The sequence below is a fragment of the Otolemur garnettii genome, unplaced genomic scaffold (assembly GCF_000181295.1).
Source record: "Otolemur garnettii isolate 467f Iridium unplaced genomic scaffold, OtoGar3 scaffold00095, whole genome shotgun sequence".
Lineage (NCBI taxonomy): Eukaryota > Metazoa > Chordata > Mammalia > Primates > Galagidae > Otolemur > Otolemur garnettii.
Window position 1 is genome coordinate 4,692,265 of NW_003852490.1, and position 20,765 is coordinate 4,713,029.

Consider the following 20,765-nt stretch of genomic DNA (forward strand, 5'->3'; position numbering starts at 1 on the left):
CTGCTCCCTTTGTCTGAACTTACTTCATCACTACCTGAAATTGCCTTTGGCTAGTCCTGTCCCATACAAGAGACACTCCTACCTTGCCCCATCTACCACTGGTCCTGGGACTACTGGGAAGGGGAAGATACTTCTCTTTTATCCTGATGCTTAGAGCTGTGAATGTGAAGTAGCCTCAGCATATACCTAGTTCTGCTAACTATGTTATCATAATTTAACATTATGATGTTAAATGCTATAAAGCTGAAAATATTTCTGGTGTTTCACCTGGCTTACAGCCAGCAATATAATATTGCAGACTAATTCATTTACTTGGGGAACATTTTGTAAGTTAAGTCACACCAGAAGAATCAGTTACTGCTCACAACACTTTAACCAAGATATTCTATTTTACCCAGAGGTTTGTGCATAGACATTGGATAACCAATCACATCTAAGAAATCAAATCTTCACTTCCACATTCTTTGCCTAGGATTTCAAACCAAATGCTTTCTGGAATAAGAGAGGTGGGCCGTGTGTCAGAAAATAGGTGGTCCTGTGATAAAATGGGGAAGACATAGCTATCTAAAAGTAGAGCCCTCCCCACCCCCCGCTCTAGCTGATCACTGACAAAACATTTATTTATGGGCCACAGCAGATATAGAACTGTTTCTTCAAAGAGGTATAGGATTTTTCAAACACTGTTTGGGAGGTCATGCTTCTAGGCTATGATTTTGACAACTTCTAAGTTTACATAAAAGGAACTCAATCACGCCACCTGCTCCTGTGGTCCCTCAACAGCAGGGTTCTCAGCCAGTGCATCTCACAAGTCCTACTTTGGTCTCTTGTCAGAGAATGTAAGTCACAGAACAAACTGTCATATCTGAATTGTAGGTCTCCGATCCCTTCACAAAAAAACAAAAACAGAACAAAACAACAACTGCAAAGAGAAATAATATATATTGAGAATGTTCTGTCTTTCCATCCAGGCTAGTATTTTCAAAAACTCAGGAGTTTTCCAATTCTGTGTGAACATTTTTAAATCTTGTGTTTTCACTTTAATGGTTATCTTAAAGAATACCATGCTCGTGTGGACGGCAGCGTAACTGTGCGCTGCCATACAATCACCATTTCTGCACGCAGGGTCAGTTATATTAACATCTAACCCACTGTCTCCTGAACTGGGGTCTTTGAGTCCATTCTGCCATATTGAGAATTCCTCAGATTGAGAGACAATGCTCTAGGCAGCTAGAGCCTGCGGTGTCAATCCGATCGTTGGGAACGGCTTTCATGGAGCTGCATTTTAATATTTGCTTTTGTGTTTAGTTGAGAAGCACTACCATGGGAAACCTGCTTTTGCATTTGTGGAGTTAAAGCCACTGAGCGCAAGATCAGCTTCAGGACCCAGCACTTTTTTTCACTTCCATATGAGCAATCTCCTTTAGAAAGAGAGGTGCTCTGGCAGAAAGCTCTTTTTCTCGGAAAACAAGAATCATATATTTGATCTTATCTCCTTTTTCACTTCGATGGCCAGGAAGCTGGGGGCCTAATCTGATGTTTAACTCTGGCAACTACACAGACACTTATGGCTGGCATACCTGTGGGTACTCTCTGTTTGATTTTCACTTTCCACTTTTTCTTACAACTCTGTGGCTGTGATTCTCTTTTCTCATTAATATTTCACTACTATGTTATTGAATCTGTTCTCACTGTAAAGCTGCTTCAAATTCTCTGTAGATAAGTCTATATACACACATGGCAGAATCTCCACGGTGGACCTCCCTACACTGACCACCTCCCTAACTTTCACAGACTGGACATGCACCACATATACAGTACAGCAGGCCTAGTTCCTTATGGTGACCACCTCCGTAGGCTGACCAGTTTGTTACAGTCCCTTGGGTGGTCAGCTGACAGAGGTTCCTGGTACAGGTATGGGTATATGTATATACATATACGTAAAAGTATGTACACACGTATACGTATAAAAACAGACCTCTGCTTTTCTAAGTGATGATAATGAATATTTGATATGCAGTATCTTCTACTGGTGACATTATAACAATAGTAAGATTCCTCCAGGACACTGGGTGGCAAATATATTTTATTATTATTATTTTTTTAGAGACAGAGTCTCACTTTGTCGCCCTTGGTAGAGTGTTGTGGCATCATAGCTCACAACATCCTCCAGCTCTTGGGCTTAGGTGATTCTCTTGCCTCAGTGTCCTGCCACAATGCCCGTCTATTTTTTTTTTTATTGTTGTTGTTTGGCCGGGGCCGGGTTCGAACCTGCCACCCTTGGTATATGGGGCCAGGGCCCTACACACTGAGCCACAGGCACTGCTCGCAAATATATTTTTATATATATATAAATACATGTTTGCATATGTGAATATGTACATATATATGTCAAAAGCAAAATATAAGCTTTGAGACAGAATGGTCTTAAAAACATTCTGTAGGATCCTGAATCCTCATTAGTTTCCAGTTCTTTCTACCACTGAGTGACTAACACAACAACAGAGACCCCACAGCCAGACAAGAAACAAAGCAAAGATCCCCCGACAAGTCTATGGTGACAAGAAAGACGCAACTTCCAGAAATGCAGTAACTACGCTTTGCTGACTCCACGTTTTCTCTTGGCAGACGGCAAATCCTACTCTTAAAGTCAGGGCTCTGCACAAAGTGGCTGTAAACAGGGTCGGGCTCTGAAGAGTGATCCAAGGCCACCGAGGGGGAGGGGTGGGGTGCAGGGGGCAGCTATTAGCAGCCTGAGACACATCAGATTGGAGTGAGAAGGAAAATCAATGGCCCAAGAAGAGAAGCATGACACTCGAGTTTCTAGAACCAAGTGGCAAGGTGAGAAGAAAGGGACTCACCTGTGAGCACCTTGTAATCAACACAGTGAACCCCACAAAGTCATAGATGTATTCATGATCCACGTATATATGAGTTAATAAAAAAAATAAGTAACCGGGGAAAATAACAACAGCATATCTTAGAACCACCTACAGAAGTGGTATTTCCAGCAGACAAATGACTTATGACTAAAGCACAGTAAAAGATGGAGGATTCCTAGAAAGTCACCCTTCCACGGGCTGGTATTGAACAGACCCCTTCAGAGGGAACTAAGGTGACAGCATCAGATCACTCACTTAACAATGCCCAGGTGCCCTCTGTGAGGCCGATAAAGGGTAAACCCACACAAAGATGACCGTGATGGACAGTTCACATTCTAGAGCAGAGACAGGATGAGAAGAAACACTTACAGAGCAATGAGTATTAGAAGGAAGCACGTCCGAGAAGCCGGAAACCTAAGCAGTGACTATTTCTATCTCAAATGGTCCAAGCTGAGTAGTCACAGAGTATTGCCTACAATAAACTAAACTGCAGCGGTGCCAGAGAAAGGTCTGCCTGGTCATCTGCTGCTATTTAACAGGCATTACTGCTGGCCAAACGACAACGGAGGTGGGAGAAGCAATGAGAGGCAAATTAAGCACGTGGAGCTTTCCCCACAGTCTTTCCTATATGCTGTCTGTATAAAGTCTCTAAGTCAGGAAGTCCAACCGACTGTCCCCTCGCCCACGCCCCAAACTGTCTCTGAATGTGATGGAAGGAGGGCGCACAGGATCCTAAAGACTGTTTCCGTTCCAGGTGCTTCACATAATAATAGCTCATTTAACTGACTGCTATTCACTACATTTTACAGATGTAGAAACTAAGGCCCAGGAGGATCAAGAGATTTCCTCAAAGTAACACAGCTGTTAAGTGGAAGAACCAATTTTCAAGGTGAGGTTCTATCTGTCCTCTCCCTCAACCACAAAGCCATAGTGCGAAGCATTGCCTTCAAAGGCACACACAACAGGTGGCCACTGGAGTAGAAGTCTGAGGGCATAACCAAGTGGGACTCAACTTCAACATAAGCTTTCCTTATGGGGTGGGAGGGGCCTTGGCAGGAGGGCAGGAAACCTTCTGAAGGCTGAATTCTTACAGGCAGTAGTTGATATGGATAATTCTGAAGGTGTAATTTTGGTGTATATATCCAAATTCATCTCCACTTTTCCTGTGTGTGTCTAGACTAAGCTCTGTACAACTGTTGTCATCTAACTGGTTTGAGTATTCTTTTATCTTTCCTGAATGTTCTGGTGAAGAAGCATTCCCACCACTAGTAACTAAATTCAGTAAATGCCACGTCACCAAACACCAAGCTTCCCCATGAAAGGTGAAAAGGAGAGGCAGATTAGTTCTGAAGCAATCTTGTGACCGAAGAATGCTATTTCTGGGCCTCCAGGGTCAAGCCTAAAACAGGCCAAGACCAATGACCACCACCACCACAGTCAAAGGAGTTCTTTCCAAGCAGAGAAACGCTAAACTAGATGAGCAATGTTGTTCCCATCCCAAAGGGTGGCAGCTCCAACCTGGTTTTAGTCAGATCCCCTCCTGACAGCCAGGGGACAGGCTGCTGAGTCACACAGCAGGAGGAGTGTGGTCATAGCTCCAGGATCCTTTTCCTAAAATCACAGGATTTCTGAACTTCGGAAACACAGCAGAGGATGATAGCTGCGTGCAACCTGCTGTTGCATTTCCGACATTCTCTTTCTAATGGGCGGAATGATGGCTCATTCCCAGCCTGTCTTGACTGCCCTTTCAGATCCTAGGCAACCCTCTCCGAGGGCCTTTCAGCAAGTCCCTGAGTGTATTCCCTGCTTTGTAAAAGGCAGAAGCAGCTAAATTGAACCCTCCCTCCTCCTCCTCCACAATGTACACTCTCTGAGAACAAGAGAAACCCCACGTACCATTAACACATTCAAAGACATCACAGCACTTTCCAGGTGTCCCATCTCCACGAGAGACTATGCGGGGAGTGGATCCCACCTCACACACGGGGAAACCACATAAGCCAGAGAGACACTCGCATCTGAAACCAAAGAAAAGGGAAGGAAAACCCCATGAATAAACAACAACATAGAAGTCGGGAGACCACAAACGGTGGCAGTGGCTGAGGCAAAGTATCTGCTCTGTACAACCTCGGCCCGTTTATCTGTGTTGCAGGGAAATGGGGAGCGGGAGGAGTCTGGGCTTGTCTACTTTACGTGTGCCCCAATATTTAACTTTAATGATTCTGACAGAAGTATTTCTAAAACTAATTACATCATTTCTTACTCAAGCGGACTGGAATTGAGCACAGTACAAACATTTTCTGGCTGACTCAGAATGCATACATTGAGTTAGTCTGCAAATTGATGCTGCTCCCATGGTTTACGGCAGAACAACACAGAACCAGCACTCCTGGGTGGAAGTGCCCCTGGTGCTGCTTTGCGGCTACTGATGTGGAGGTGTTTCTCGGAGATTTTTTGGCTCTTGTTTCGATGATTAAGTTACCAGGTTATCAGTGTGACTGTCTCTAGTAGCAGCCTCATCTTGAGCAACACGTAATTTATAACTGTATACAATGGAAGAAATTGAAGACAGAACTCTTAATAAAGAGAGGGTACAATCTTCAGCAGATGGACTTTATGACAATTATCTGGAAGTTGAGGGTCTTAACTTTTTGGATCGTCTAACTGCATGGATGGAGTGTTCAATGAACTGCAAGCTGGCTGAGCTGTGCTCTCACCCTTAACTTCAACATTGCTACAAAACTGGCCTAAACATAGAGACCTGGGGAACAGGGGCAGGTAAAATAAGAGGAGACAAAATGTTATAAACAGGAGGCTGGAAATGAGGAACTCAGGACAGCTGTGTGTCCACAGGTACACCTAAGACAGCACATGGGAGAAGCCGCCAGGCCTGTGCCCTGGACTCCCCTGGGGAGAGCAGTAGGGGTCAGAGGGTGGAGAGGATGAAGAGGGAGTTCCCAGGTTACAGGAGTGAAAACCAAAGGCATCCTAAAAACAGACATCCGGGCAGGAATTATCTGGGTATTTATGTACAGTAAGGGCCAAAGAGAGGGGAAGTGACATTCCCAGCAGGGAAGAACCATTAATGCACTGATTCTGTTTTCCCCTCCTCTTATTTAAGTAATTGGTTTGTTCACCTATTGTTCTTTGGGTCTTTAATAAATTAAAATATGCTTATAGTCCACAAGTACCTCAAAGGCCCAGAGATCTAATTACATTTATAATTAGCTATGGAACTAGAAAGAAAACGAATTCAAGTTAAAATCTGCACCAATCCTAGCACTCTGGGAGGCCGCGGCAGGTGGACTGCCCGAGCTCACAGGTTTGAGATCAGCCTAAGCCAGAGTGAAACCTCATCTCAAAAAATAGCTGGGCATTGTGGCGGGTACCTGTAGTCCCAGCTACTTGGGAGGCTGAGACAAGGGAATTGCCTGAGCATAAGAGTTTGAGGTTGCTGTGAGTTATGACAGCACAGCATCTACCGAGAGTGACAAAGACTCTTGTCTCAAAAAAAAAAAAAAAAAAAAATTTGCTCCAAAGACTACTCAAGCCACTGGCAAGATATGAATGACCCACTTACCCCCACCCCAAGGCAGGCCCTTTCAGGGTTCTTTCACATGAGGTGACAATCAGATTTCTCAGAGGAGAGAGTGTTGGACAAGTAAAGTTTTGCTGCAATAGTATTTCTGCCTATGGTTTAAAATGGAAGTTTGCCTGTTTTGTGTGAGCAGAGCTGGATGCTCTCAATTCAAAGTCTATATTCCTGCAGGGCGGAGTACCTGTGAGCCGGCCTTTTAGTGCCTGGTAAGATCAGCCCATTCTCTCTCATGCTTGTGTGCCCAGCTACTGCAGTTGTAAGCACACGTCATATTGCTGTGCGATTATACTGTTTACGTTTATGGCACAAGGTACTCTTTCTAACTTATAGACTCCTAAGAGTTTATAGATGAATGGGGCTAGAGTACTGAGAGGCCACACCCTGATTCCAACATCCAGATGTGGTTACAGAAAACACATCCCATGAGGACGGCAGATCGACCCCTTCTTACGCATCTTCTACAATTCACATTCTTGCCTACGTGTTCCAGGCAATCGTCCTAAACACCAAGGAGTATATGATCAACCAAAAAATACCTGCCTGGGTGTCGTCCGTCAACACTTCAGTGACCTTCACTAAACATGTGTGAACTAATTCAGACTGAGTCTGCCCTAAGCCTGCTTTCCCTTTTACTCTCAACTACTTTCCCAATATTTAAGTATCTCTATGATTTTCCCACAGACAATTGCAGGTCGGCTCCAGCATATTGCAGAAGATCTAAAACTGCACACAAGTGCCTATTAATCCACCTAGGAAAGGAGAACGCTCCACATACAAATTCGGCTTCTAAACTTGCCATGACTGCGTAAGAAGGAGCTGAGGATTCAGAGCCCCGGTCCTGGGGAGTTGGGCACTCCTGGCCCCTGCCCCCCATCTGCTTCTCCCCTGCAAGCCCTCTCTGTCAGCTGCCATCTTTTCACTTCTCACAGCTTCCCCTGAACCTGAAATTAGCCTCTTAATGAAGAAGCAGCTTATGAAAGAACCACAAAAGGTGAAAATCTAGGCTCTGGTCAGATATCTATCTGGTAGCTTTCTATTAATTTAAAAACTCATGAAACCACCATTTTTGCAAGTTAGAGAGACAAACAGCCCTTCCTGACAGTTCAACATAATACAAGTCACATGAGTTACCTTCTGATAGGTATGTCTGCTTTCACTCTGGCAGGTAACAAAAGGGGCCCCATGATGATCCGTATTTGCCCAGTAAATGTGTTCTAGCTACAGACTACATGAGCCCCAGGTAGTTTAACAGCAGCAAGACTATTCTGGGGTCTCTGGTATGTGTCCACTGCAGGTAGGTATTCTTTCCTTTTACAGAGGGGAACAGGGAAAGCATACAGTTGAATCAAATGACCAGAAATTAAATAGAGCTTCCTGTTCTCCGTGTTTTCCACTAGGAGAGACTGGATTCCCTTCCATTGAGTCATGAAGAGGAAACGCTCAGCGGCAGAACTGAAGTAAACGGCACCTTCCTTCTCCTCGTTTCCATTCTCCACACCCCCATCATCTCCTTACCCTTTACCTCAATCCCTGGAGAAGGAGCAAGCACAGGAAAGGCGAGCAGACGGACGGGGGCAGACGAACCAACACAGGAAACGCCTCATGAAGCTGGCGTCACCACCTACCCCTCACCTCTGCAGCCTCCTCCCCAGTCTCCAGGTCTAGTCTGGTGCCACCCAAGTCTCTCCCTCTCCCAAGCCACCCCCCACCCATCCTAAGGCTCGGCTCCTAGACTTTCATGGTCAAAAATCTTCAATTACTCCTCACTTCCTATGTGACCTTCTCAGCCTTGCATGCCCCACTCTGGAGTCCACATCTCCAATTACCAATTCCGTCTTCCGGTGGTCCCCTTCATTTTTCTATGCTACTGTCATTCTCTTATTCTCCAATAAGCCCTCCCTTCCCCATGTCTGCACCACCCGCCCTGCCACTCCTGCATGTCCCTGGGCCTGCCTGTCCTTCTAGGCCAATCTCACATTAACGGTTCCTTCTCTGAGCCCCCAAACACCGCTCTTTTCTTAACAGCTCTCCTCTCACTGTGTTTGGTAGTGGACCTGAGTACTTCTCTTCCCATAAGCTCTTTTTGTATCTACCACATACAGTCATCGTGTAAATATTTCTTAAATGAAACAGTGCTGGAGATGAAGAGGGGTGGGACATTAAAGAAACAAAACAAAAATGCCAACGAAAGTGACAAGCACAGCACTGAGACTTCTATGTTGTGAGCTCAGCAAGTCCACCCAGGCACGGCAATTTACATGACACCTTGAGCAGAAGTTCTCAGGGCTTGAAAAAAGAACAGCTTTACTGAGATATAATTCACGTATCCTAACACGCACCCTTTTAAAGTACAGTGTGCATTATAATTCAATGATTTTACATTCACAAGGTTGTACAACCATCACTAATGCCTAGTTTCAGAATATTTTCATTACCTTGAAAAGAAGCACTGTGCCTACTCACAGTCACTCCCTTCCCCTCTCTGATGCCCCAACAACCTTTAATTTATGTTCTTTCTCTATAGACTTGCCTATTCGGGACAGTTCACATACATGGCATTATACAGTAGGTGGGCCAAGGGCTTTTTAACTTCAAACAAGAAGCAACCTGCATTTGCAAGTTACCAGAAAAAAAAATCAAGCCTCTACTGTTATCCTCAGTATTAAGATAATAATCAATCAAGACACTGTATTAATACATTTTTGCATAATGTAATCACAGCTGCAGCCAGGTGGGACTTGGTTAAGCTGTCTTTTTTTCCTTAAGCAGGTAACGGATTCATCTGGGGCATCAGAGTGCCTGAGCACGATGACAACGGTACTCAAAAACCATCTAAACCCCTAAAGGGCACTCACCTCCTTAGAAGGCCCAGGCTGCTGGCTCCCTGCACTGAAAGGCAGGGGTACACACTAACTCCCTCCCTTCCTGTCCTACACAGACAATCCCAGGCAGGCCAAAGGGTCAGTGTCCTAGCTCCTGGGCATAACTTACAAGATGCTCCCCAGTCTGGTCTCTACCTGTCTTTTAGTTTTCACGTTCTACCGCTTCCTCCATACAACCTATACTCTACAGGGACAACTGTGGCCTGCCATTCACTGCATTCCCCTGCCCCCACCCCTCACTATTCCTGCCACCCAGCCTCAGGGCCCTGCCTCTCCTTTGCCTGGGTGGATTCCCCATAGTCCTTAAGACCACCCACTCTACAAGGCCTTCCATGGTCCCCCCCACCAAAAAAAAATCCAGAATTAATTCTCCCTTCTCTGATGATATCTAATTTGTACAGTAAACTTGCTCATAAATAAAAATCGTACTGATTCTCTTGTGGAATCCTGTGTGTGTGGGGGGAATGTCTTGTCTTATAAGTGATAATAATAATAAAGAATGATAAAGGAATCCAAATAATAATCCAGAATAAACATTATTTTCCATAGCTAGTAAGTCAGGGGTCATAGCATGCATTGTTTTTATGCTTTTTATTTTTATACATTTTACACTGAGATCTTACAGATGCAATGCCTTTCAAAATTAATATGTGAAAAGAAAGTCTATGAAATTTGTTTAAAATGCATACACCAGGGTACCATACTCAAGCAGCGTTTTTTCTGCAAGTTTGGGGAGGGGCTCCAGAATAAGCCCTCTAGAAGATTTCACCAAAGGGAATCTAGAATCCAATTTCTGAGGACCTCCTCGTGCTCAGATGTGCAGGGTCTGGGTGGTCATAGCTTAATTTGCACTTACCACTGGGAAAAAACAAGTACAACTGGTTTTAACATTTTAATGAGGATGATGGTTGTTAGTACTTGCTCTCCATCATTTTCAAAGACTCCTTCCTGCCTGAATACCACAGTGTAGGACTGAAAGACACCACGTGGGAAGAAAAGTACAACTTTCTTATTTACCTATCCGATAGCATCATCTTCCAGAAAAATGTGTGACACAAGCAAGCCACTCAAATTCCTGGAGGCTGAGTTTTCTCATCCATAAAGCAGAGATGGTGGATCCTAAGAAATGTTCTTCTAACTGTAAAATCCTCTGCTTCTATTCTTGGCATTCCCACCCTATTACCTCTTCTGTTGCTTCTCTTTGGCTGTGCCCTGTCCTAGGGGCACATTCCTGATCTTACGCCCCAGACTCAACCCCCCCTCCTCCTCTCCAACCATCAGGCCCAGCTCAACACGGAACCTTTGCCCTGGAGCCTTGCTGGTGACTTTTTTGTGTCTCCTGGGGGTGAAGAATCGTTCATATCTGTGACTTATTTTTTTCCTACTATGGAAGACTAAGCAATGCAAGAGAAGAACACTCTGGTTGCTCGTGGCTCCTTGTCACTAGGCGCACGTGGCTCCTTCGTAACTAAATTAAAGAACTAAGAGTTTCTTTTACCAGAATAAACGGAGAAACTTTAAAGGATGACGCTAAAGGAGGCTTCATCTGTGGGCGTGGCAGGAGAGGGGTTCTCCTTGCCACGCCCACAGTCCTTTGGGCCAGCACAGGAATGCCCCGGAAACCTGCCCCTGGCTGCACAGCACAGATGTTATCCTAACATTCCCCTCCAGTGAGCTCCTTCTGCCGAGGAGGAAACGCAGAAGCAGCAAGTCATCAGACTCTCCACCTTCCCCCAGCAGATCTTTATCTGTGCCTGTATCCTGGAGAACAAGTCAGTGAGGCCCTCTGGAAACTATTTCTTCCCATACCGGATTTACTCCACGTGGAAACTGAGTGCTTGAGCCCTTTAAAAAGAGAAACGTCACCATCCATCACTCAAAAACTACCATTTACAGGGACGGGGGTTTCTATTAGTCAGGAGAGGAGGATAAACGAGGAATTAAAATGGCAAAGCACTTGTGTGATTAGGATTCCACAGTGTATTAACGAAAGGGCTTATCAGGGATGGGAATTATAATGACACCTAAAACACTGCTCTATTCCATAAAAAGTAGCTTTGGGTTTAATTCAATTTGATGCAGTATCTTTCTGCTGGTTAAATTTCTTTCCTCTTTCCAGGAATGTGCAAGTTTAGGAAAAAAGACTGCAAAAATGTATCTAAGAAGAAGCTTCCCACCTGAGGGTCCAACCGTCCCACGGACAACAACTCCTCCCTATCGAAGTCCCTTTGCCTCCACAGTTTTCCTCGTGTCTCACCGTCAGAGATTTACCATTCTCTAAATATCTCCCTCACCCTTCTTCCCCTTTCTCTAGCTTATTTCCGGCATGATCCCCTTACATTTCCTTGTCTCAAGCACTGAAATGGGCTTTAGCCTCGGCAAGTGTGGCCTGGCTCTGAGGATCACGCTCTTCTCCTGGCAGCCGCCCCTCTCCTGTCTACAGCAAGCTGCTACCTGTTAACCAGAAACCGAGCATTCCTCACCCCTCTTCAGAGGTGAGCAGAAACACTGCGCTTTTTGCTGTCGTTGTTCTTGTTACACTTTATTTTTGTCTGGGGGGAGGAATGGAAAGGATATGCTCCCGTATAGGGAAGGAAATTGAGGCCAAGTCTTTTGCATTTCTTATTAATGATAAAGAAGTCATGGCTCAAGTAGTGCCCGTAGCTCAGTGAGTAGGGCACCAGCCACATACACCAAGGATGGCAGGTTCAAGCCTGGCTCAGGGCCTGCTAAACAACAATGACAACTGCAACCAAAAAATAGCCGGGTGTTGTGGTGGGCGCCTGTAGTCCCAGATACTTGGGAGGCTGAGGCAAGAGAATCGCTTAAGCCCAAGAGTTTGAGGTTGCTGTGAACTGTGACGCCACAACACTCTACTCAGGGTGACATAGTGAGACTGTCTCAAAAATAAATAAATAATGATAAAGGAGTCACGATAGGGCTTCTGTCCCTGGCTTTGTCAAGGGATGGGTGTTTTTAGTTAGCACCTTGAGACTGGCATGTGACCCAGGAAACTTGTCTTAAGGTGCTAAGTTGAAAAGAGAAGTGGTATAAATTGTGGGACTATAGAAGGTGATAAGTTCACATGGTTCCTGTAAGAATTATAAAATTATCTTCTAGGACTATGCCCCAGAGTAAGGAGGTGTGGTGAAGAGAAAGCCATGGTACTTTCCACAAATTACCACCCGGATGTGACTGGCTGACACAGAGAGTTGGGGCAGTTTTGAAGGGACTCAATCCCGGCCGCAGGAGCACCAGAGGCACAGAAACACAGCGGAAGATAATCCCAGGGCCCGGCCGCTGTTGAAAATGTTAGAGCTGGGATCTGGCAGGCATCCCAGACCACTCAGACCGGCTCAACACTTCAGTATGGAGTAGCGAGAGCTGACCAAGTCCCAGGAACGAAAGGCTCCCTGCCTTCACTTCCTTAGGTCTGGGGGAAGACAGAGGTGTCTGCTTTCACGGCTGGTGGGACAGCCCTAGAGAGCAGGATGGGATAGCAGTGAGAGAGGCAGGGAAAGCAGGATAGGAAAACTGAGAAAGCAGGGAACTGGCACGTCACACTCTGGAAGGAGAAGACTTGGCTTCGACGTGGAGCATAACTTTTAATACTCCAACATAAGGTAGTCCCAATTCAGAGCCTGGAATTGCCAACTGCATTACAAATAGATGCTTTGGAACTTGGAATCAGCTTGTTCATAAACGTGTACTTCTTTCCTATTTGAAATAAGGAAACATGCACCATATCACATACCAGGAGCTGTGCTGGGTGAGGGCACATAGGGCCCGGGCCCTTAGTTTAGGGAATTTGGTTTGGGGAAGAGTCAGATAAATAATCATAAATTAGAATATAAGAGGATACAGATTATTCAGTCTCCTCCTGGAGCACACAAAGAACTAGACTAGACTGACCTTCTACCTAAACCTGAATCTTTGGAGCACCTGAGGAACAGACTTCAAGGAACCTGAGCACAGCTTCCACTGCCTGGGTTGCCGATGCTCCTTCAGGCGTCCAGACCATCACAGGCCTGTGGGCAGTTAATTCCCAGCCTCTCATCCTTGTCATCAGTGCAGAGTGCGTGATGAGTGGTCTCCCACCCTCGGGGAGTGCACATCCTCACACAGACACTGCTGACTTGGCTTTCCCCTAAAGACAACATTTCCTTGTAGCCATCTCCTCCAGGGAGACTGCAAATGCCCCACCCTCACTACTGAGCAGGGCTGGGAAGGATGTGCACCTTCTCCAAGGCAGCCGACTCCCACGCTGTTATTTTCTTCTCCTCTCTCATGCAAACCTCCCTTCCTGTGGCTTCATCTCCCACCCGATTCCTCTGTGGGTAGAGGTCTGGAGTTTGGAGAATGTGCTCTGACATCAGGCAATCTTGGGCTCAAGTTCTGGCCACCTAGAAGCTATGTGACCTTGGGTAACTTATTTAATCTCTCTAAGCCTCAACTGTATTATACACGAAGTAGGGGGGATTAAAGTACCCATATGTCATATGGTTGCTATGTGGATTAAATGAACTGATATATGAATAGCACCTGGGACAGTGCCTGGAACACAGAAGCCCTGGACACCTGTTAGCTATTTTATATGATTAAAATTTGAGAGGCTTCAGGATCCACGTGGACCATGCATTATCAACACTCTGGTCTCACTTGATCTTTTGGGATCTAGTGATCCTTGCTGCCTCCTCGACTTCAGAGATTCACTCCTATGCCACAACTCTCGGTCATCCTGCCCACTGATCACAAGGGTCCATCCTTCCAGTTCTCCCCAGCCCACTCATCATGCTGAGACCTCAGCCTCACTGAGACATCTATGCCCCAGGCCCTTCCCTTTTCTCCCCAGCCTGTGCCTCCTCCTGACTGCACCTCTTGAACGAATGCAGCCCCAAACTGTAGTGTTCACCCAAACTACCGTCTTCCTAATGTCTTCATATTTCCTGCCTCTTTATCCACCTTCTATACCTGTTACCAAGTTATTTAAAGCCAGAGCTGGGAAACCTAAACGTCTAGAGGAGTCAGGCAGAGATCTTAAAAGAGTAGATGGGGGCTGGACTGCAGACACCGAAGAGGGTTTTTGATGTCTCAGAGGGCATTGCTACTCATCAGAAACATAAATTCTATGGTGCTATATCTTCCATTTCTTCAAGAGAAGCCACATTTTTATGTTGTGAAGAATGCTAGTTTTTAAAATGTTGGTGACTAAATTAATTTAGAGATTTTTTTTAAAAAGGGAACCATCAAAGAAAACACGTCTTCTGGTCAAAGCTGGCCCCTACACTACTGAATGTAAATTGTGATTCACCCTACTTACTTCCTCTGTGCTTCCAAGTTGCAGACGGCCCCTACACTACCGAATGTAAATTGTGATTCACCCTACTTACTTCCTCTGTGCTGAGACCCAAGTTGCAGATGGCTGCTAGAGAAATACATATTCCCTAGCTGCCAGTCCACACCTGCAACCCTGATGTCCCTCTCCATGCCTAGCACACCCTCATCCCCAAGGATCAAGTCTTCCATGTCGCTTTCTCTATCTAGAGGCTCAAACATAAAAAGCTGAAGCTCTGCACCTGTGCGAGTGTGAATGTGGGCTCAGTGGTCGTGGGGTAGGGCATGGGCAGCCTCTGAAGTGTCCCTCAAGTGCGGCAGAGAGAGGATGGAGGGAAGGCATTCCAGGTAGAGGAAATAACCTACTAAATTTACAGAGGCAAGAAAGAATATGGTTAGTTTAGTTAGAGCAAATGGTTCAGCCCACCGGAAGCACATTAGTATGTGTTGAGATGAGGACTGTGGGTTATTTGTGGGGACTGGCAAGAGACATGGCCAAAGAGGTACGCCAGGTAATAAGAGGCCTTACATACCATACCACGAAGCATCTTTACCTATAAGCAGTAAGAAAATCATACATTGTAAACAAGTGCTATAATCTTGCAATGGATGGTTGAGGAAAAAAACCAACTCGTCATAAACTCCATTTTTCTTGAATTATAAAGATAGGTGGGATAAATGCTAAGGCTTTAAGCTGCAAGACGCTTTAAAGGCAAAAAATCAATGACTGCCATAGCCTAGAAGGTCCTTCTTTCTTCATCTGTTGAACTCTAACTCATTCTTAAAGACCCAGCTCAAAAGTCAAATCTGACAGTTTGCCAAATGGGATTTAGTATCTCTTTGCTCTGTGAACAAATGACCTCTGCTCATTTGCCTTCCCTCTGGACTGGATGCTCCTTGACAGCAGTGACTGCATTTTATGCTTGCCAGGTAGTCCAATAGCTGGCACGTGATAAACACTCAAAATATCTGTTTCCTGAACAAACCAGGAACACTATGAGGTTCAGAGGCGAGGACTTGTTGCAGTGGACTGTCTATATGATGTAGCTGAAAGCACTCATTATCTGCTTGTTCTAGGACACAACTCCTTGCCCTCAAAGAGGAACACAATCTAATATCTCGGGAAATGGCCTAAGACTCCTCAAGAATCCATGACCTAGCTGTGGAAAACAAAGCTTGATCACATGGTCACAAGCACCATGACAGTAGAAGATTGTTTCCTCTTCAAACAGAAAGTCAGAGAAGAATCACTGACAATGCACTTAACTGTGTGATACTTTCTCAACAGACTGACTGAGCAAGTCCAAGAGCAACCAGCTGCCTCCACCTCTTTGGGGTTCCAGGGTGCAGTTATATGTTTCGCCCCTGACCCCTCTGCAAGCTGTGTCAACTGTGATGAGAAGCCCTATCATTTATATGCACCTTACAAGGGTGCAAATGGAGAGTAAAGTATATTCCATGGAACTGGCTTGCTTTTGGTATTTCCAAAACAGGTAGGACTTTAACATTTCAGATTTGTGTATCAGCAGTGAAAGTTATTATCACAAAGCATTTCTGTAGAACTGTCCAGAGCCATTCTTCTATTTGCCTGTGTTAAGACGATGACATAAACAAATGAGGGTGGGTAAGGAAGCCGGCTGAGGGCCAATATTATCCATGCCATGGATCTGTTTTTGAACTGCATTGCAAGTCTTAATGGTATTCAGTTAAGTTACTTTCTCTCCGTCTGGGCCAGCGGGCCATGCATATATACTGCTGACATCTAGGGCCACTCAGACCAAACTGTAAGCCACTCAGTGAGAGCCTTGTTTGTTTTTAAAGATAAAACAAACATAAAATAAGATGAGATACTAAATCAAACTCATGGTGAAATACAAAAAACATCAGGCCCTAGTACTGGAAGTGCGGAGCTCACACATCTGAAGTGCATTACTGACAAATCAAACACTCAACTGGGGAGATAGTTCATCTCCAGTAGGCAAGGGCTTTACTTCTAGGAAAGTATATTTTCTTCAATCTGGGGATAGGTCCAATAATAACATGGAATTCCTATGATTATTTTGTTTTAAAAACATCAAGAGTTTAATATAGACTCTGGCTTTTTTGGTCATGAGTTGACTTCCTCTTTTGGGCCAAAAATTACTGTGACAGAGGGCAAAAGAATAGATGTTCTTTTCTTAGTTGAGAAAGAAGAGCTTCAAATATATTTCCAAATTTTTTCTGCATGTTTAAAAATAAAGAGAAAGCTACCATGATAGCATGTTAAGAGTCAGGAATGTTTTAAATCTGTGCTATGCTAATGCATATTTTACGTATTGTATAATTTAATTTATTCCCCCAAAAGCAGCTGGAGAAGTTATCCAAATTAAAGTGAACAACAACAAAAAAATGAACTAGAGAAATCTATTAACAGATCAGATCAATCTTAAAAAGAAACAAAAAGAAATCGTTAAGCACCATCTTTGAGAAGTATCTTGGAGCAGATGAACATAATTAAGTATAAGGCTCTTAATTTGATAAAGGCCTTTTGAAAAATGCATCTTCAGGGACAGTTACTACTGGTTAGCTTGAATAGGCACGAGACAAATAACTTCACTGCTAAGTACAACATTAAAAGCATATGGACCCATGACAAACATTATTTGATGTCTCCAAGAAGAAAAAAACGTGCTCCCTGAGCTTCAAACATGATCCTGACAGTTCCAAGTTGCCCTTGACAAGTTTCTGGATTTGACATATTTGTCTGGTTGGGCTGCTGCACCTTGTGTGGACAGTCCTTGACCCTGTGTGAGCCTCCTGGGCCCAACACCCTCCCTAAAGGCTTCAAACAACACAATTAGAGACCAGAGCTCTAGAGATAAGGAGTTGACTGAGGAACTCTGGAAAGCTCAACCACCCAAAGATAAGGACTTCAGCAAACACAATGCTAAAGGACTCTTGTTGCTGTTACTCAGTCTATTGCTTAGAAGTGGACGCATATCACAGACCAGAAGAAAATATACTGAGTTCTCAGTAGGAAAGAAATCAGATGGCTTAAGATTTGAAACCACAGCCAAATAGGGATAAGGAAAACCATCATCCATTGTTCAATAAACGTATGTACTTTTTGAGGTTCCTGATTTCTAGTTTGGAAAAAAGCCAGTCTACTAATTGATTCTTTCCTGGAAGGCAGATTACTCTGTGTATGTTTCCTTCTTATAAACTTCCAAAGGTCTGGAACCTTTTTGAAATTGGCATCAGCCGTATCTTCGAGGTGTTGAGATCCTTTAAGCCTGGGCCATATTTTATTCATCACCAAAGCCCACACCAAGCCCGGCATTCTCTGCCTTCTGTGAGGTCCACAATGAGTATTTAATTATTTAACTGTTTTAGCAGATTTACACATTTTCAAATCTGTACCTTGTTTTCACTCATTGCAGCTATGCAGTTAAGATTAATTTTGATTTAACTCAAGTTCTGAAGGGACGGGATAACCTGCCAAAGATTCCATTCAGCTGGCCTCATCTGGTATGACTCAATTTCAGGCTGTGAATTTTGAAACCTCAGAAAACTCCTTTTCAAAATGTCTATGTCTATTCACAAGAAACTGTGTGTTAGCAATCCACTCAGATTCTATTATCATAATGTAACATAGCACCAACAAGATGAATTTTCTTGAGAGCATGATTTTGAATTAAAGCATCTGAGCACAAGTATTTCTAGATGTCACAACAGTGAACGTAAAGGACAGTCACGACCTTCCCTCTGGTCATGGGCTGTATACGGGACATTATCTTTTAGACACGCTGGCCTATCATCCTTCCTTTCATCTTGTTTCCTTTTCTGGAGGTGCAGTTATGACAGGACAGGATATGAGTGGGATCATCTTCTAAGGTCAATGTCTTATAGGAAAGAAAGAAAACTGAGTTTCAAACAAGGAAAACAAGGTATTTAATTTAGATCTTTGTGTGTGTGTTAAGGAGACCTACAGAGAACTGATCCAATTTTCGGAACAGAGAACCTAAAACTCTTTTTCATAATAATGCTGTGTATGCACAATTAAGTGTAAAATATAGAAAAAGGCAATATGAAGATGGAGGAGCTGAATAAAGAGTGTGACGGGGAAGACAGAGAGACCTTAGGAAAAGCAATGTAGCAATACACGGGGAGAAACAAATATAAATATGGGCCCGGGAGCGGCAAGCAGCCATGCATGGGCTGATGTAGTTCATGCAGGTATACGGGGGCAGTAGGAACCGTGCTCCTATCACCCTCCCCCTAACACACAGACCAAGGCAGGCTGACAGGCGGAGTTGTCCACATTCTATTAGAAAGCAGTCTGACAGAGTAAATCCTTATCTTATGGATTTAGCCTTTGACCAAATATTCCGTCCTCCTGCTAGGTAGGGAATATTTAAGACTAAAAAAAGTAATTAACGATATTCAACTAGACCAAATAGCCGAACTATTTTACTGTATTATTACCCAGCTTTCACAATCTAAGTGGTTTTGATCATCCAGGCTTTAGTCATTAGTCCAGCAGTTTGTTGATTTCATTTCCTAAGTTTTTTCTTTTAAAGAAAAATTTTTAAGTAATCATGATTCTTTAATAACTTCCCTTGGACTTCCTCCCTTTTTTATCACTATGCAAACCATTTATCTTTTTTTCTCAGTCCTGGAATTTTCTAAAATTTTCCTTCACCTGTCTTTCCCGGGAGTCTCCTATCACCAGCAGTTTGGGTTCCTTTCTTGCTAAATAAATGATTTAGGCAAATCAAAGAATTTGGAGGTGTAAGTGACTTTTGAGATAATTGTAATCTCTCTTCCCCTCCTTCCTTCCCAGATAAGAAAGCAGACCTGGATAACATGAGAGGCTTGCTCGAACTCATGCACAAATGGGTCTGGATTCTGGCTTGGACATCTTTCCAAACAGCACCAGGTAATGTGTGGAGCAGTACTCTTTAGCTACTGAATGGTTTCAGGTACTTTTGCTTACGAACTCCAAAAATAAAGGAGAAAAGTGCAGGACAGGGAATGTTAGGTCTCCCAGTAGGTGGGCCTGGGAGGGGCCAATGGTGCCTGAACTCAGGGCCGCAGGGGGGCAGTGCTGCTCAGTGCTTTGTGCTTACACAGCTTTGCCCTGGTGCTGTTCACCAGTCCTCCCCCTCCGCCCCCAGCCACAGCTCCACAGGGCTTCATCTATGAAAGGCAAGAGCCATGCAGCTGCCGCCTGGATCCTTAGGGTCTCACATGCTCCATGTATTCCATTTTATGTTTTTTGTTTTGTTTTGTTTTTTGAGACAGTCTCTCTTTGCTGCCCCTGGTAGAGGGCCGTGGCATCACAGCTCACAGCAAAATAAACTCTTGGGCTCGAGCCATCCTCTTACCTCAGCCTCCAGAGTAGCTGGGACTACAGGTACCTGCCACAATACCCAGATAAGTTTTTCTATTTTTAATAGAGATGGGGGTCTCACTCTTGCTCAGGCTGGTTCTGCCATGGCCTCCCAGAGTGCTGGGATTACAGGTGTGAGCCACGGCACCTGGCTCCATTAAGTTTCTTAATGAAAACAAAAATCCCACATTAGTCAACATTTTAGCTAACAGATAATCTAAAAATTTTAATTACCTCGGCACCAAGAAAAAAACTTTTTAAAAAAGCCTAAATCTTAATTTAAAAATGAAATATAATTTTTGGTACAGTGTCTCAGAAAGCAAGAGATATAAATGTTATAAAAGGGAAACAGGCCCTTTGGTTAAAGATAGGCAAAAGTCAGGAGGGAGCTTGGGAATCTGGCTCTCCCACAGTGCGTGCACCCAGCAGAATCCCTATTTTAAGTTTCTGAACACTGTAAACAATGACTTAACTTCTTTCCACCTCAAAATAACTGCACTGGACTCTTCTCAATAACTTTACAGAAAGGTATATTTATAGACACACATTGATAACAGAACGTTTTTGAACAAAAAGTCTGGGGACAAATCTCATTAAAATAAACTTAGAATGGGAGACTGTCAAGAACATAGAAAAGTTTATTGATCTTCTTAATAAAAATATACAAAGTTACTGAACAGATCAAAAGGCATAGCAGGGGT

General features: G+C 44.1%; 1 protein-coding gene across 1 annotated transcript in view; it reads right to left on the bottom strand.

The window, feature by feature from the left end:
- Positions 1-20,765, bottom strand: part of CRIM1 (cysteine rich transmembrane BMP regulator 1) — a 198,460-nt gene that overhangs the window by 82,402 nt on the left and 95,293 nt on the right. The window contains exon 5 of the mRNA XM_023516671.1: positions 4,776-4,897. Within this exon, the coding sequence (XP_023372439.1) occupies positions 4,776-4,897 (122 nt within the window). The remainder of the gene's footprint in view (positions 1-4,775; positions 4,898-20,765) is intronic.